The sequence below is a fragment of the Antechinus flavipes genome, chromosome 3 (assembly GCF_016432865.1).
Source record: "Antechinus flavipes isolate AdamAnt ecotype Samford, QLD, Australia chromosome 3, AdamAnt_v2, whole genome shotgun sequence".
NCBI classification, from domain to species: domain Eukaryota; kingdom Metazoa; phylum Chordata; class Mammalia; order Dasyuromorphia; family Dasyuridae; genus Antechinus; species Antechinus flavipes.
Genome location: NC_067400.1, coordinates 611,110,793 through 611,128,953, shown reverse-complemented (window position 1 = coordinate 611,128,953; position 18,161 = coordinate 611,110,793). Strand labels below are relative to the sequence as shown.

General features: G+C 52.1%; 1 protein-coding gene across 2 annotated transcripts; it reads right to left on the bottom strand.

Annotated features, from left to right (window-relative positions):
• Positions 1–2,208: 2,208 nt before the first annotated feature.
• Positions 2,209–16,570, bottom strand: RNF223 (ring finger protein 223). 2 transcript variants are annotated; one of them, XM_051988864.1, is made up of 2 exons: positions 16,270–16,570; positions 2,209–3,848 (listed from the first exon to the last, which is right to left on the bottom strand). In XM_051988864.1, the coding sequence occupies exon 2, from the start codon at positions 3,837–3,839 to the stop codon at positions 3,102–3,104; it is 738 nt and encodes a 245-aa protein (XP_051844824.1). In that variant the 5' UTR covers positions 3,840–3,848; positions 16,270–16,570; the 3' UTR covers positions 2,209–3,101. The 2 variants fall into 2 exon arrangements, with proteins under 2 accessions (XP_051844824.1, XP_051844825.1); XM_051988865.1 differs by lacking the exon at positions 16,270–16,570 and adding an exon at positions 5,110–5,159.
• Positions 16,571–18,161: the final 1,591 nt, after the last annotated feature.

Below are 18,161 nucleotides of genomic sequence, written 5' to 3'. Positions count from 1 at the left end.
TTCCCATCTTCCCTCCTCCCCCTCCCCCAGATAGCAGGCAGTCCTTTACATGTTAAATATGTCACAGTATATCCTAGATACAATATATGTGTGCAGAACTAAACAGTTTTCTTGTTACACAGGGAGAATTGGATTCAGAAGGTAGAAATAACCCGGGAGGAAAAACATAAATGCAAGCAGTTTATATTCATCTCCCAGTGTTCTTTCTCTGGGTGTAGCTGCTTCTGTCCGTCATTTATCAATTGAAACTCAGTTAGGTCTCTTTGTCAAAGAAGTTTTGGGTGTTTCTTTTTGCCGGTGTCCGGGTATGGGGAAGGGGTATGAGGTGCCCTGGCGCCCTGTCCCCTTCCCCAGCATCGGACGGGTTCACGGAGGAAGCTGATTCTGAGAAGTAAGATGGATGTCGGGAGCCTGCCCCTCCCTAGTCTGCCTGGGACCGCATCAACCTCCTCCTCCCCCACCAGCTCCCGAGGATGCTGAGCGCATCTTCTCCGGACAGCCATCAAGTCCGTCTTGCAGGGGATGGGGGTAGCTCCATTTGAGGGGTGTGGGATAGGTGGGGGAGGGGATACCCGAGGGCTCTGGCCTCGGGAAGGGTAGGAGGAAGCCCACAGCCCACTTCACACCCCCATGCTCTTCTCGTGCTTATTTTCCCCAGCAAGAGTTGTTTTTAGTCTATTCAGATGGGAGTCTGTCCTCCAAGCCCCTTGAAATGGGGCCGTCCTAGCTCAGGGGAATTCTGGATGCATTATTCAAGCTTGTCCATCCTTACGAACTCATTTCTTCCCTCCCTATTCAACTTGCATTGTAGACTAAGCCAGCTGAGGTTAACTGAGGGGCTTCGCAAATCCATCGGGACTTGGGGGGGGGCATCTAACCCAGGTAAGAGATTTCCTCTGGAGGAATGGGCGGATGAGGACGGTTTGTTCCAGCGGCCCTGACGGCGGCTGAAACGGGCATCGTGGGAAGCTTAGAGCTTGGTCAGACATCACAGACACCAAACCCGGCACCCTGGGCCATCGCCGGTTGCCCTGCCCCTGGACTTGGAGGATTCAGGAAAAACAGCCTCACTTAACACAAGTCCAGACATCACTCGTGCCGTCACGGGTCCTTTTCAAAAGGACGGACAAATAATGGCACCTTCCTGCCTCTCGCTCCTCCCGTCGTCCTCTCCTGTTCCCCTTCCTCTCACTTCTAAGTGCTCGTGTGTATGTGTCTCTCTCCTCCGTTATTGTCACGGACTCTCCTCTCTGTGCCATTCACCTAAATAAAAGCTTGTTGGATTTGCCCGATTTCATCTATCCCCACCCCCCGCCCCAGCACCTGCTTTCATCATCACCTCCGTGCAGAAAGCTCCCGGCTCTCTAGGCCACCACTGCCTGCGGGACACAATCCCCTGGACCATCGGCCAGCGTCTGCATCTGAAGATGTCTCTGAGACAGTTCTCCTTTTTTCCGTTAATTCATTTAACACATTTAATAAGGACTTCCTGTCTACCGAGCCCTATACTTAACACTAGAAGTACAGGTAAAAACGATGCTCTATCTGGCCATGATAATGGGACTGCCGCTGCCTGTCTCGGAGACTGGTCCTGGGCTCAGTCCGTTCAGTCACAGTGTCTGCACCTGGGGTGGGTGAGCGTGTGCGAGTGTAAGCGAGTGTGTGTGAATGGGACCTGTGAAGAGCTCCCCTCCCCTTTATCAGCTCAAGTGGGCGCTACTCTGGGACTTGGATTCAAGGAGATCGGATTTCACAGATTATCTCAAAACATTTCCCAGCTGTGTGACTCTGGGCAAGTCACCCACCCTCTGCCCCAGTTCTCTTAGCTGGGAAATGGGGGAAACGGCCAGGATTTCTCCCCCAGGCCCGTTGGGAGAATCAAACGAGGTGATGCACGTAAAATGTCTTGCGGGCCTCCGAGTGAATGTGCCATAGACCCGGACCCGAATGTGTCGGAGGCTCGGCTGGGACGGAGATTCCTCCCCTCCCCTCTCTCCTCCCCGGAAGCCAGCTCTGTCCATGGTCCAGTCTGCCCTCTCACTCAATAAGGGCTTGTTAGACCTAAACCCAGGGCAAACCCCCAAGGAGCACCGGGCTGCTTGGGCCCTAACCCTTGGGCACAGGGTTCTCACTCCTCCCTACTTGGGCTGGGTCTAGAAGCCCCCCTCCCCCCCAGGTTGAAATCAAGGTTGTACTTTCCTCCACAGGCACAGATACAAAATTATTTATTTAACAAACAAACAGCAATTACCAAACGGAGGGGACAGATAATGGACCCTCATTCCCGCTCCCCTGATCGGGAGGGATCATGGGGAGGAGGACTGGGGGATGGGAAGGGTTTAATGCCCAGGATGTGCTCAGACAAGTGCAATGATGGAGGGGGGGGGGTGTAAGGGAGGTCAGTAAAATCTGGCTCAGGCCCCCCCTGGTGGAAGAGGGGGAGGGCTGAAGGGCGGAGTCAGCCAGACCAGGGAAGTGGAAATGGGGGTCCCGGAGTGGGGCATTGCATGTTGAGGGAGAGCAGGATGGGGTCCAGGAGAGGGACCAGCCCTGCCCAGCCTGGGGCAACCCCGGGGGAGAGGATGGTCCGGAAGACACCGGAGCCTCAGAGGTGAAATGTTCCATACAAATACAAATAAAATACGAGTTGTAGAAAATTACAAATCAATGTCCTGAGGTGGGGGGGGAGGGGGCGCCTGTCTGTCCCCTTCCTAGCCCTCCGCCCTCCCCACTTAGTTCTTTTCACATTTTAAAGAAGGATCCGTTAAGAGTTCAGGGCCAGGGACCTGCAGGCTTGGGGACAAACCCCAGCTCCGTCCTGGCCCCCTGAGTGACACTGGCCGGGTCACTTTCTTCATGAAGGAGTCGGACTGGGGGACCGGCAAGGTCCCTCCCAGCGCTGCTGTTTCTGGGGAGAGCCCGGCTAAGGGTTATCTCCTCGCTCCGTGTCCCTCCCACCGGCTCCCAGACATCGGGTCCTCGAGAGTCGGTCCCATTGTGGAGGCCGGGCAATGACCGCGGGGGGCGAAGGAGGCCACGTGTGGCCCGGCCGGCCGGGGCGCCAGCTCTGACCGTTGCACTCATGGGGGCTGGGGGCCGGCTTAATCATCGTTCAGAGGAAAGCTGGAGGGACTGGGCCGGTGAGCCACACTGGAAGGGGGCCGGGTGAAGCAGCGGAGGTTGCCAGTCTTGAGGGCGCACTGAACCGGCCACAGGACGATGCAGAAGAGGATGACCAGCAGCACGGTGATGAGCAGGATCCTCTTCCAGTCGCTGCAGTAGGAACACCTGGCCAGGAAGCCCCTGCGGCGGGGCGGGACGGGCGATGGCAGGTGGACGGCCTCCGGCTTGCTCAGGGACACATCCAGGCAGATGCAGGCGGGGGGCTCGGCCGTGCTGGAAGGCAGGGGGGGCCTGTAGCAGAGTTTGCTGCCGTCCATCCAGACCGGCTCCTCCTTGCGCAGGTGGGGGGCCAGGGAGGCCAGTAGCTCCTTGTTGGTGCGCAGGGCGGGGGCGCCGGACAGAGGCACGGCCGTGGGCTGGCGGCAGAGGGGGCAGGGGATGGTGTCCTCCGACTGCCCGACGGGCTGGGCCGCCATGAGCCGGGCCAGGCACTCCAGGCAGAAAACGTGAGTGCAAGTGAGGACCTTGGGGGTCTTGAAGATGTTGTCGTAGCCCGAGAAGCAGATGGAGCACTCCAGCGGGGACGACACCTTTTCCAATTTGTCCTCGGGGGAGCCCGGGGGAGGGGACGTGGGCACCATGGGCACCATCGCCGAGGGGCTGCTCAGGGCCGGCGGGGGCACCGCCGTGTGCCACACTTGCTGGGTGGACGACATGGTTCCGATCTGGGGGGACAAAGCAGAGACGGCGTCAGACTGGAGGGCATGTCCCCCTCTCCCCCCACTCTCGTCCCGAGTCCTCGGGAGGGAAGGAGGCTGGATGCCCCCCTCCTACTCCCTGTGCGGTCCTGCCTTATACCCAAGGTATTTCTGCCCTGAAGGAGTGCCGCCCTCCCTTCGGTGCAGGTGAGGGAGTGGCGCCGGACCCCTGGGAAGCTCCCTCGGACGTCTCCAGGATCACATCCTGAGGCTCTCTGAGCAGCAGCCCCGTGTGACGAGGATCCTCTCTATCACCCCATTCTACACCAATAACTTGGAGACCTCAGCGTTAAGCTAGTGTCAGTGTCAGGATCTGAACCCACCGCTGGAGTCCGGGACTAACATGTTATAAGCTGAGCCTCCAAGGACTGGACTTCCGGCTCCACTCAAGCCTGTCTCCTCCCTGCCAAGTCCAACGGGAATGACTCCCTTTAACTGAAATTCTCCGTCTGTTGTCGAATTGTTTAAGTCACACCTGACTCTGTGTTATTCCCTTTTCCAACTCATTTTACAGATGAGGAAACTGAGGCAAGCTGGGTTAAGTCACATGACCAGGATCACACGGCGACATTCTAGCTATTGCACCATCTCGTTGCCCCCCATTTTCTAGCCACGAGGAGGTGAAAGGGAAGGAGTCTATAGCTCTTGCTAAGCATCCTCACTCCCTTCCCCTTTAGCAAGCCAGAGCTGTCAGTCTCCAAAAGTAGTGTGTGTGTGTGGTCACTACGGATCCGCCGATCCCTCCCAAGCAGCTCCCGGAGTTTCAGCTGGTGCGGTGAGGGAGGGAGGGGAAGCCCGGTCAGGACCCAAGGCCTGGTTTCCCTGCTGTATTTTGGGATACTCTGACAAAGGGGAGGGGAGCTGGGGAGGGAGGGGGTCACAGTTAAGAAATTGCCAGGAGATTTTTCTGGGGAGGTTTGGAAGGCATTGAATGGAGAGACAAGAAGTCCTTGTTTCCGTGTGTGTGAGTGTGATGGTGAGGGGGGGATTTCCATCTCTCCTTCGTCACCTCCTCATTTACGGCTGGGAGCCCTGCCCAGGCTACAGGGTGACCTTGGCCGAGGAGGAGAGCGGGTTCTCGGAGCCCCTGGTCTGAGCTGGGAGATGGGAATTCGGCCCAAACCTGAAGGACACGTGGCACCCGCCCCAACCTGAAGCCCTCCCTCCCATCCTGCCAAACTCCCTGCTCTGCGCATGTGCTGCCGTGAGTCTCGTAGCCGGGACTAACCTGGAGCTCCCTCCGCTCCCGGCCTCGGTCCCATCTTGTCGCTTCATTCCCGCCTCAGCACGGCTGCCAATCTCATCATCCCCCGCTGGGACTATTCCATCCCGCAGACGGGGTCACCGTCCCCTGCGCAAAGCGGGCGCTGGAGCCATACGGACCTTCCCTGCTCCTCCACCCCTGTCCCACCCCCTCGGCTCCCAAACTAATCACCGAGAGCGACTCTGGGCAAGTCCTCCAGACTGTCTCCTGGCCGCTAAGGGAGACAGAGGGGCAGGCCTGGGCTCTCCCCTATGATCCTAACACTGGTCTGGGCGCCCTGGGCAATTCTCAGAGGCAAGAAGGGCGCAGATCTCCGAGGCCAGAGGGAGTTTCCCCGGTCAATGAAAGTAGAAGTCCACTCCCTAGCCCTAATAGCACCTCCTTCCCACAGCAGAGAACATCAGATTCATTAGCATATGCAAAGTGCCGGGACAAGCTTAGAGGCCCTAGAAACCTCAGTTCTCCTCCCCTTCCTCTCCCAAGCCTGAGCTTCGGTTTTCCAATGACTAAGCACTCTAGGTGTGGGTTTGGGAAGGGGGGAGGAGAGGGGCAGAAACACCCCTTCTCCGTCCCAAGCAGCTACTGGGGTTCCATCTCCATCAGTTGTGAGGGGCTGCCTGAGAGTGGCTGGTTGGTGCGAGGAGAGAGGGAAATCCGGGTCAGAGTCCAAAAGCCGGAACTTCCTTAGCTCAAAAAACTTCCCTGGCTCCCATGTGCTTAGAAGCAAAAAACGTCTTCATTGTCCTGTACTGGACGACTCCCAACCTCCTGACGAAGACCCGTATCAATCCCACCTCTGATGCTCACTATTCTCAGCCTCAGTTTCCCCATCTGTAAAGAGGGCTCGCTATCCCAGTCACGCCCAAGTCAGCGGGTGCTTGGCAGCCTCAAAGTGAGAGCATAAATTAGAAGTGCTTGAGAAATTAGTTTTGTGCCAATGGGATAATGACGATGACTCCTCCACGAACTCTCCCCACGGTCTCTTAGCTCTCTCCTCCTTCCTCTACTTGTCCAAAAACCTCTCCCCCTCCATCTGTCCCGAGCGCTTGGATTCTTCTCCCCAGGTCCCCCTCCCTCCCTTTTGGACTCTTCTATAGCCCTACCTTGGGGGATTATGGGACTCTTTATCCTGTTTGGCTTGGGCTAGAACAGAGCAGGTGCCCTGGAGGTAATGAGAGGGCGCTGAGGGACTAGAGGCAAGAGGACGTGGGGTTTGCAAAACGCTTCACCAGGGACCACCGTTACGAGTTTAAAGCTGAGAAAACGGAGGGCCAGCCACAGGAAGTGACTTGCCCAGGCTCCTACAATTCACAGTGTTTGGATTTGAATCCAGGACATTGCACCCCTTCCCTTCTGCTGATCTGACTCCAACACTTGACCCCCTGAGGTCTTCAGGGAGAGGCTGGATGACCTTCTTGTTGAGGATTTACCGCAGTGAGAGAACATGAGCAAATCGCTCTATTTAGCTATCATTAGTAGGAAGGATTTTTTATTAGGCGGGTGAGGATTGGACGGGATGGCTACAGAGATCTCTTCCAGCTCTAACATAATGAGATCCTATGATGGGTGTCAGATCATCCTGGCTGAAATCCTCATTACTCTGTGACTTCGGACAAGTCAGTTTTCTCTGGACCTCAGTTCCCCTATCTGTAAAATGAAATAAAACAATTTGTATCACTCTGTGACTTGGACAAGTCACTTTTCTCTGGACCTCAGTTTCTCTAACTGTAAAATGAAATAAAACAACCCTTGTTATTCTGTGACTTTGGACAAGTCAGTTTTCTCTGGACCTCAGTTTCCCTATCTGTAAAATGAAATAAGACAATCTGTGTCACTCTGTGACTTGGACAAGTCACTTTTCTCTGGACCTCAGTTTCTCTATCTGTAAAATGAAATCAAACAATCCTTGTTACTCTGTGACTTCGGACAAGTCGCTTTTCTCTGGACCTCAGTTTCCCTATCTGTAAAACGAAATAAAACAATGCTCGTTACTCTGTGACTTTGGACAGATCGCTTTTCTCTGGATCTCAGTTTTTCTATCTGTAAAATGAAATAAAACAACCCTTGTTATTCTGTGACTTTGGACAAGTTGCTTTTCTCTGGACCTCAGTTTCTCTATCTGTAAAATGAAATAAAACAATCCTTGTTATTCTATGACTTTGGACAAGTTGCTTTTCTCTGGACCTCAGTTTCCCTATCTGTAAAATGAAATAAAACAATCCTTGTTACTCTGTGACTTCAGACAAGTCACTTTTCTCTGGACCTCAGTTTCCCTATCTGTAAAATGAAATAAAACAATCTGTGTCACTCTGTGACTTCAGACAAGTCACTTTTCTCTGGACCTCAGTTTTTCTATCTGTAAAATGAAATAAAACAACCCTTGTTATTCTGTGACTTTGGACAAGTCATTTTTCTCTGGACCTCAGTTTCTCTATCTATAAAATGAAATAAAACAACCCTTGTTATTCTGTGACTTTGGACAAGTCATTTTTCTCTGGACCTCAGTTTCTCTATCTGTAAAATGAAATCAAACAATCCTTGTTACTCTGTGACTTTGGACAAGTCACTTTTCTCTGGACCTCAGTTTCCCTATCTGTAAAATGAAATAAGACAATCTGTGTCACTCTGTGACTTGGACAAGTCACTTTTCTCTGGACCTCAGTTTCTCTAACTGTAAAATGAAATAAAACAACCCTTGTTATTCTGTGACTTTGGACAAGTCATTTTTCTCTGGACCTCAGTTTCTCTATCTGTAAAATGAAATCAAACAATCCTTGTTACTCTGTGACTTTGGACAAGTCACTTTTCTCTGGACCTCAGTTTCTCTATCTGTAAAATGAAATCAAACAATCCTTGTTACTCTGTGACTTTGGACAAGTCACTTTTCTCTGGACCTCAGTTTCTCTATCTGTAAAATGAAATCAAACAATCCTTGTTACTCTGTGACTTTGGACAAGTCACTTTTCTCTGGACCTCAGTTTCTCTATCTGTAAAATGAAATACAACCGAGTTGTTGTTCAGCTTTTTCAGCTCATTTTACGGATTAGGAAACTGAGGCAAACAGAGTGAAGTGACTTGCCCAGGCTCACAGTTAGTGTCTGAGGCCACACTTGAACTCAGTTCTTGCTGCCTCCGGGCTCAGTGCTCTATCTAAAATAAGACAAAGGGGTTAGATTAAATGAGCCCAAAGGTCCCTCACCTCCCCTACCGAGCCTCCCTGACTCCCTTCTACAAAAGCCTTTCCCAATCCCTCCATGTTAGTGCCTTCCCGAGATATCTCCAGGGACTCTGTCCTTGCTTCTCTGTATAGCCTCAGCTCTGAGCCAATGCACGGCACACAGTAACTACTTAATAAATGCTCGTTGATTTGCCTCTGCCTGCCTTTCCCAACCTGCCTCAATTTAAGTGCCTTCCAGCCCGATGATTTATCTCCAGTTTATCCTGTTATATCATTCGACCACGGTTGTTTACAAATTGTCCTACCAGGCTCCCTGGGGCCAGAGATTGGATTTTCCCTCTTTGTATCCCCAACAAATTGGCAGAGTTCTAGGGATGCAGTTCCAAGTATGCAGTTGGAGCTTAATAAGTGTTTACTGACCCGACAGCTCCTAGTGAGCCTGCCAAGGCTCTAGCGAGTCCCCGGGCTGTGCCCGTCGCCAGTCCCTTCCCCTCAGGTCAGAACCTGTTTGAAGCTCACTTAGTGACAGAGTCACCAGGGCCAGCAAATATTTATTCCTCACCGGGGCGGGTTCCAGAAAGGGACAGTCACACCTGTGGCTGCTGTGCCTGTGGGAACCCGGCAAGAATAGGGCAGGCTCCGTGCCTGAAGAGTTGGGTCATCAGAAGGCCAGAGAATTGCAGGCCTGTGACTCTGGAACACAAGATCTGGTAATGACTGCATGTGACCTGTCATTTGACTAACTGTGTCTCACGTAGAGGGCCACGTCCTGACTCAGCGTCCTCTTGCACAAGCCCGTGGCCCTCTCCGTAACGAGGGGAGGTCCCTGAGCCCCCTCCCCAGCATTTCTCCAAGTCTCCCCCGAGTCAAAGGAAGGCTCACACAGAGTTGGAAGTCATCAATGGGATTCTCAACTGGACCCGCTCCATCTCTTGCTTCCCCCGAGCTCTTTCTCCCTCCTCCTCTTTGACCATCACCCTGCCCTGGTTTTCCTTAAATCTAAAGCGCCCCAGGAAACTTCATCTTGGCCAAGGTCACTTACTGGCTGTGTGACCCTAAGCCAGTCCCTTAACCCAGTCTGCCTCGGTTTCCTCATCTGTAAAATAAGCAGGAGAAGGAAATGGCGAACCACTCCGGTGTCTTTGTCAAGAAAACCTCAAACGGCGTCACGGATTGTTGCCCTAGACTGAACAATGTGATCCCACCTGCGGCAGAAAACCTTCCCCACCCCTCTTCCTTCCAGGGCCTTCCTTGTATTATTTCCTCCTTATCCCTTTCAGGGCTGTTTTGTATTTATCTGTGTGCGTGCCGCCTTCCCCATCAGACTGGAAACTTGCAATCTGTTATCTTTCTCCGGCGCTCAGTAAGTGCTTAGAGAACTCTGCCTGTTGATCTTGCTCGGGATTTGTTCACACACTGAGGGCAATAGGTGTGTGTGTGTGTGTGTGTGTGTTTTTTTTTTTTGGGGGGGGGCAGCACGTGCCTCCAAATGAAGCTTGGAGCCAATGGAGAAATCTGACTGAAAATACAAGTATTTCTTTTACTTCGTTTGAAGTCAGGACTTCTACCCACTGCAAACAGTCTTGGGAAAATCCCAGCGTCTGTTTGGCTCAAGAACAAATGGGCCCCTGTCACCTCCAGGTTAGCATCTGAGGATCCGGGTTTAGAATTCCCCTTTTCTTAATTTCTGAATTTCCTTACCATGAAGCGAGGGGATTGAGCAAGAAAGCCATCAAGTTCTATCCAGCTCTCACTCTGTGATTTCTGCCATCTCTGAGGGCAGGAGTCGCTTTGTTTTTTTGTCTCTGGCACATAGTAGGGACTTAAATACTTCTATAGTAGGTCTAGTAGTGATATAGTAGGTATGATAAATACAGAGTAAATCCCCTGGATTACATTATTAAACTGAACTGAGTTTTTTCTATTTGTTACCCATGGGCCCTTGGTGGAATCAGTTCAAGTCTCTGGGTCTCAGTTTCTTTAACTGTAAATTGAGTGTGTTGGCTTCAACGGTCTCAGAGGGCCTGACTTAGCGCCCTGTGATCTTTGAGGGTGGGAGTTGCTTTGTTTTGGTCTCTGGCACATAGTAGGTACTTAAATACTTCTATAGTAGGTATAGTAGTGATAAAGTAGATATAATAAATAGAGTAAATCCTCTGCATTACATGAAACTGAACTGAGTTTTTTGTATTTGTTACCCATGGGCCCTTGGTGGAATCAGTTCAGGTCTCTGGATCTCAGTTTCTTTAATTGTAAATTGAGAATGTTGGCTTCAGAGGTCTCAGAGGGCCTGACTTAGCGCCCTGTGATCTTGTCAGGTTTCTTTCTATGAAATGAACTAAAAGCGACAAAGGGATTGGACTGGAGAAGGGGAGATCTCCAAGCACAGCCCTTGTTCTCGGGGGCGGGAGAAGGGAACCTTTATTTAGCTGCTGCCGATCGGAGGGCCGATTTTACACAATTCCAGGCCCGCCATTCTGTCTGCTGCTCTCTCTACAGCATTCTCCCTCCCCAGTATTTGCGCAGACTGTCCCCAAGGCCGAGGGTGCACTCCCCCTTCAAGGGCTCCTTTAGGGACCCCTGGGTTCCTTCCAAGTCCAGCTCAGGGACTTCCTCCTTCCTGATGTCCCTCATCTCTCTCTCCCAGCTCCTAAATTACCTTCTGGGAAAGGCTGCATCTGGGTTCAAATTTGACCTTTCTCTCCATCTGTGCTAATTAGGCAGTCATTTAATTTCTCTGAACCTTAATTTCCTCACCTGTCAAGTGAGGGGATTGTGCAAGAATGCCATCTAGTTCCCTTCCAGCTCTCACTCTGTGATTTTTGTGATCTTTGAGGGTAGGAGTCGCTTTGTTTTTGTCTCTGGCACATAGTAGGGACTTAAACACTTCATATAGTAGATATAGTAGTAACATAGTAGGTATAATAAATACAGAGTAAATCCTCTGTGGATTATATTAAACTGAACCGAGCTATCCACTTCAATAGAGCCAGAATCGAGGCTTAGCTACCTGGGGCAGTGGCTAGAAGGTGCCACGGTACACACAGACCTGGACCTAAATTCAAGTTCAGCTTCATGAACTTACTAGTTACTTTGCTTCTGTCTGACTCAGTTTCCCCATTATACAGGTTTTTTTCTCAGTTTCCCCATATGTATAATGGGGATAATAATAGCACTTCACTCCTAGGGTTGTGGTGCAGATTACACAAGATAATATTTATAAAGAGTTATATAAAATTGTATTTCAATCGTTTCAGTTCTGTCCGATTCGCCATGACCCCATTTGAGGTTTTCTTGGCAGAGATGCTGCAGTGGTTTGCCATTTCCTTTTCCAGCTCATTTTACAGATGAGGAAACTGAGGCAAATTGAGTAAAGTGGCCTGCCTGGGGTCACACAATAAGCATCTGAGGCGGGATTTGAACTCAGATCCTTATTCTAGCCCAGTGCTCTATCCACGCTGCCCTGTTCTATAAATGCTAATTATTTTAAATATTTTTTTCTATGTGTCCACCACTAAGAAGTAACTGTAATGTAATAAATGACGCTATTTATGGGGATGAAGCTTCTGTAGAGAAAAAGCACTTCCTTGCAGGAAGGAGAGGGCTGGATTCAAAGCTGAGCCTCAGTTTCCCCCATCTGAAAAATGGACTCGGAGCATTTTGGAAGGGCAGTTGGGAATATTAAAAATAGCCGTGAGCCCGCTCTTGGACGGGAAAGGTACGTACATCTGAGGGCAAGACCTCAAAGCTGCTCCCGTGGCCTCCCTTCCTCTGCCACTTCCATCAGCCCCTGGGCCGGCTCTTGCCTCTGTGCACTGGGGTGCGGGTGAGGGCTTTGGGCAGGCTAAGGGCAGGTTTTACAAGGTCTAGGCTTTTCTGAAAGGAGCATTTCCTGTCTCCTGGCAAAGGAACTGGCCCAGCCTGATGTTCTGGTCTGACACCGAGTGCTCAGATCTCAAAGCCAACCTTTGTAATAACAGACTGACTCTCTCGGGGCAGGAAATCATCTCTTCCACCTGGAGGATTTGGGGAGGCCTCCCTCCCGGTCCTAAGACCTAACATCCCTGCTTCCTTCCTTGCCTGCCAGATGTTCCGCTCTACAGGAGTTCCAGGGGCAGGAGCCTCCCTCGTCTCTCTCTTGTCCCTGGAGTCAAGCAAACATGAATAGGCAGGTGTGCACACTCACGCAGGCACAACAGCTCACAACTGTGCAAAGGGTTTTTTCACAATACCTTGTGAGGGAGTGACTATGGGTAGAATTATTCCCATTTTACAAATAGGGAAACTGAGGCACAGAAAGCTGAATAAGCAAAATAGCTAGCATTTATGGAGCGCTTTTAGGTTTCCAAAGCACTTCACACATGTTAATTCATTTGACCCTCACGGCCTTGGGAGGAAGGTGTTATTAGTCCTATTTTACAGATGAGGAAACTGAGGCAGGGAGAAATTAAGTCCCTTGTCCAAGCTTCCCGAATATAGGTGCTCAGTCCACGGTGCCATTTACTTGCTGCCTGTGGTCTCGTTTCTGTGCCCAGAGTCACACGGCATTGCCATTTCTAAAATAGCCCAACTCCTCTGGACTGAAAGGCAGCCGGGGACAGTAGGAAAAAGGCTTTATGTTCAAAGCCCATCTCTACCACAGGCAGCCTGTATGGATGGTTCCCAATCTCCCTGGGTCTCAGTTTTCTTATTAACTCTGCCTCGGTTTCCTCATCTGTAAAATGAGCTAGAGAAAGAAATGGCAGACTATTTGACAGTCTCTGCCACAAAAACCCCAGATAGGGTCAGGAAGACACCCCGGCGGCGCCTCAGAATCAAGAAAAACTACCTGTGGGAATTGCACCCCAGCCTGGGAAATGCTGTCTTGTCCCAGAAGGCCAGTTAGATGGCCACTGGCCCATAGAGCCCGGCCCCAGATGGAGACGCAGTCTCTGGAGAGCATCCTTTCTCTAGCCTGGTGGCCTGGACTCTGCCCTCTGCCCTCCTGACGTGTGATGACCCGATCGGGGCCATGATGGATGTAGCAGGGGCTTGTGGGGCTGCGGGCACGACCCTGATATGCCAAGTGGGGAGGGTAAGGGTGGCTCTGCAAAGCTTAGGAAGTCAGTGGGACAGCCCTAGCACAGCTCTTCTTGTGCCCCCTGCCCCTTCATCCCCCTGTGGTTCAGCCAGCCAGATACTCAGTGTTCTTGATTCTGTCCTCCTCTCTTCCCAAACTTTTGCTCAGGAAAATGTCACTTCCTCTAGTCTAAACCTGATTCCTTGCATAACGCGGGGCCTTGAATGACATTTGGGACCTGCCTAGATAGAGAAAGGGTGTGTTGGAGTCCTTTTAGTTAGGGAGGGAGGAGTGGGAAGAATTCCTAACAGGATCCTCTGGAATCACCCTCCAGGCAGATATCCGGTCTGCTTTGGGATAAAATCTAGCTTCACCTTTACCCTCTCCCATTCCCCTCTGCCTCAGGCTCAGTCCCTCAGTTTCCTTGCTATCCCAAAGCAGAGGGCGCCACTCGTGGGATCATACTCTCTCTGGTCTCCATGGCAACTCTGGGGATGAGGGTGGGTGCCCCAGCGGCTCTCCCCACCTCAAGAGGGGCTCGTCCGGTCCCCTCCCAGCTTTATGGGCAGCCACCATGTGGCCATTACCAAGCTAGCCCAGCCCTAATTATTCTGGTTAAACAAGTTTCCCCAGAAGCGGGCGGCTGGTTTGAGGGGTGGGTGGGTAAGGATGGTTGGGGCCCCTCGGGGAGGATTCTCCCGGCCCCAGCCCTTCCCCCTCTCCACCCCATCTCTACCTAAGAAACCAAGTGAGCTACAGGTTAGAGTAGCAGCTAGTTAAGTCAGGATTCCGGCTGTCTGAGATGGTCACAGTGTCACCTGCCTGCTGCCAACACGGTGACTCCCTGACACGTGGACTGGCGACACAAGTCACACTTGGGGGGCATCCAGGCCCCCGGGCTTCTAAAGGTCACCCGGTCTCCAACCCTACCAAGAGTCAAGGGTTCCAGCCCCATTCCTGGATATGTTCTGGGTTTCCCAGAACATGGGCCAAATAAGTCTCTCAGAAAGGGCAGCTGAGATCAGCAAACCACCCAGGAAAGTGTCCCCCACGACAGCCTTCCCAACAAGTAGTCACCCAAAGGCCTGTGGGAGAGGGCCAAAGGGACCTCAGGCAACGATGAATGAGCACCTGGAGCTTCCACTCCTGCCTCAGATGCCGTGTGCTCCTGAACAAGTCAACTACCCCCTCTGTCTGTTTTCTCATCTATAAAATAAGAGGGATTATAAAATCTATCTCAGCTCTAAGCCGGTGGTCCCATGATTCCACACGTTTGACCAGAAAACGAGCAAAATGAACAGTGACTAGAGAGCAGACATGGCAGCCCTCAGGGCTCAAACGAGATAACATGATGAAAGTCGCTTGTAAACCCAGTTATTATGGTTCTTAAACAGGAAGGACAGCCATTTTTCTAGTTCAGAAGTCCTCCACTTAAAAAAAAAATGTCATGGCTCTCTGGGACAATCTGATGAAGCCTTGGGACCCTTTCTCAGGAAGAAGCTCCTATTTTATTTTATTTTTTTTTGCTGAGGGAATTGGGGTTAAGTGACTTGCCTAGGATCACCCATCTAGGAAGCGGTAAGTTTCTGAGAACAGATTTGAACTCGGGTCCTCTTGACTTGAGGGCTGGTGCTCTATCCACTGCACCACCCAGCTGCCCCCAGGAAGGTGCTTTTAAATGAATAAAATAAAACACATAATATGCCAAAGAAAGCCGATCTAAAGAAATTGAGTAGTTTTTCCTGTCCATGATTCCCAACCCCCTAAAAATCTACCCCCACATGTCCGGAAAGCCTTAAATATTTTCCTTTAAATAGTTCCCCTTTTCCCCCTGCCCCAGCCAGCTCATGCTGTGACTGTGGGTACCTCATTCCCAGGAAGTGTGATCACACAGCTGGCAAATACCTGGGCAAAGCTTAAACCCGGGTTCTAGATACATCATTCCTGCCATGAAATCATGTTCCGTGCCCTCAGACATCTCTGAGCAATAAAATCACAATCTGCTTAACAGCAGGTCCCCAAATGGTAGCTGTTTTTGGTCCATCACATTTGCCACAGACTCCAAAGAAAAGGCCTTTGGGGGTGGGGGTGGGGCGCAGTGGACAGAGCACCAGCCCTGAAGTCAGGAGGATCTGAGTTCAAATCTGCCCTCAGATACTTAACACTTCCTGTCTGGGTGACCCTGGGCAAGTCACTTAATCCCAATCGCCTCAGCAAAAATAAATAAATAAAATAAAAGCTTCTTCCTGAGAAGGGGTCCCGAGGTTTCATCAGATAGTCCCAGAGGTCCATGACATTTAACCCCAATCGCCTCAGCAAAAACAAACAAATAAAATAAAATAGAAATAGAAAGAAAGAAAAGGGCCATGGGGGTCCCTGGTACTTTGGACACTGAATGGCCTGAAGCAAAAGCCTGGTTTCTTCCAAGCCGCTCATGTCCAGGATGCCTGGCATTCCAGGGGGCCCCGGCACCTGCCAAAATTGTCCCCAGGGAAGGATGAGGAAAGGGGTGAGGGGAGGTGAGGCTCCCCGGCACGTGACTTGACGTCACCGGGTGACTTCGGGGTGACAGGGATTCCTGATTAGTTAGAGATGTCCTGGAGGGCACGGCCAGCCCAGGGTGGAGGAGAGGGAGAAATCTCGGCTTTCCCACCCTATCTTGTCACTGTCTGATAGCTCGTTAATAAGGGAGTTTCATTAACTACACTCCTGACTGGAGGTCACTCCCTCCCTCGCTCGCTCACCCACGGGAGACGTTCCCGGGCTATTCTGCCGGGGCTGGAAGGGGAAGGACACCCCTGGGCGCCCCGTGCCCCAAGTCCCTCCTCCGGCCGGGGTCACACGGCGGCCCCAGGCCCCGCACTCCGGCTCGGGTGGGCAGACTTACCTGGGCTTCCGGCTCCGGCGGCTGGGGCCCGGCCTGGCCCCGCAGGCCAAAGGGTGGGCTGGCCACTTGGCTGGGCTCCCGAGTCTTCCCGTGGGAGTTTTCGCGGCTCCTTCAGGAGTTGCCAGATGCGTGGCAGGTCCCTCTTCTCGCCGACCCGGGCAACCCAGACGCCTTCTGCCTTCCGCTGTCAGGGACACCTGGTAGTGCCAAAGTTTACGGCGCTCGGTTCGGGACGGAGCGTCCGACTGGCCCCGCTGACCAAGTGGGAAGGTGCGCTCTCTCCCTATAGCACTCATTCCCGGGTTAGGTGCTATTTATGGTCTCTGGGCGGGTGGCCCCGCCTCCCTGCTCAGCCGGGAGGGCGGGCTCTGATTGGCTGCCAGGCCCGCAGGTGTGTGCCCAGAACCTCTGCCAGCCGGGAGGAACCACTTCCGAAGCCAGCCATGTGAGTTCTGGGGGATTCTCCCTCCGCCCCGCGCGGCCGAGTCCCTCCCCCCCCCCGGGATCTCGGGCCACTCCCGCCCTTTTTCAAGAAGGAATCTCTCCTGGGGAGAAGCAAATTTCCTGGCTGCGAGGCGATCCCAGTGGGACGAGCCTGCCCGAAACAAAGAACTGGCCACTTCCAGGTAGGTGCCCCAGGGCTGGGCTGGAAGGGCTGTCTGCCTGGGTCATTTCCGGGAGGGGTCGTCCCCAGAGGGCCCAGGCTCTTCCCGGGTCAGCAGTCCTTCCGCCTCTCCCAGCTGGGGGTGGGGAACAGCAGAGCCCCCACAGTGGGGATCCTCACCTTGGTAAGGGGCCGCATCTCTGCTCCTCCTCCGCCGGGACCCACGCTCACTTTCTGCCCGTAGGGCCAGTTGCTTTCCCCCTGGTTATAGGGAGGGAACGGGAGCGTCTCTACACAACTTTTAATTGCTTGAGGCTAGGGGATGGGCTAGGGCTTGTTCTCAGTTTCCTTTTCTGGTTTTGGGAGAAGAGAATAGATTTTCTTCTTTACTTTCCAAGAGTGGAGAATGGGTGTGTGGGAGGTGTGCCTTCTTTCCTAGAGGCCTGGGAGGAGAGTGACTTATCTGGGAGAATTTCAGAGCAGCCTCCGTGACCTCATCTCTGACCTTTAGGACTAGGTTGGTGGGGATGGGACGGGAGGGGTGGGAAGGTGGGGTGGATCAGGAAGTTGATCTGGCTCCAGGTCACAAAGAGTAACCTTTTCCAGTTGTCTCTGAAGGCCTGGAGAAAGCTCTTCTGGGGCACAGGGGGCACCTCTCCCTGGGTATGATTTCTTTTTGAGGATCTCTGCCCGGGAAAGTCTTCTCTTACAGGGATCTAGGGAAGACTTTTCCTTGGTGCTATGTTCTAGAGCTGGAGGAAATCTCCTCCTCCTGAGAATTTAGACTAACCTTTTTAGAGAAGGCAGGGAGGCCAGGAGGTGGTGCCCAAAGTCTCTTGGATCTGAGTGTGAACTCTCTGGGAGGTCATGGGATGATTTCTTAGCAGGAATCTCTCTCCCTGGCCCATGGTGTGTGTGTGTATGTGCGGGTGAGCACGTGTGGGAACATGTGTATGGTTACTGACCTCTTTCACAACCCGGAGATGTATGGGACTTTTTTCTCTGACTCTCTGGAAGGATCCTCTCTGACTGAGACCTTCTTTCCTGACATGTTAAGGGGGAGGTGTTCTACCTCCTTGGTTTCCCTGGCGTGGGAGCTGGTGTCGATTTCCATTCTTTAAGTAGAACTTCTCTTCTGGAGTCCATTAGAAGTGATCTTTCTTCTCGAGAGGGATTTTTAAAACGAGGAGATCATGGAATAATCTCTTTCCCAAGTGAGTCAGTCGATAAACATTTCTTAAACCAGGCCTTGGGACTACAAAAAAAAAAGGCAAAATAGAATCCTTTA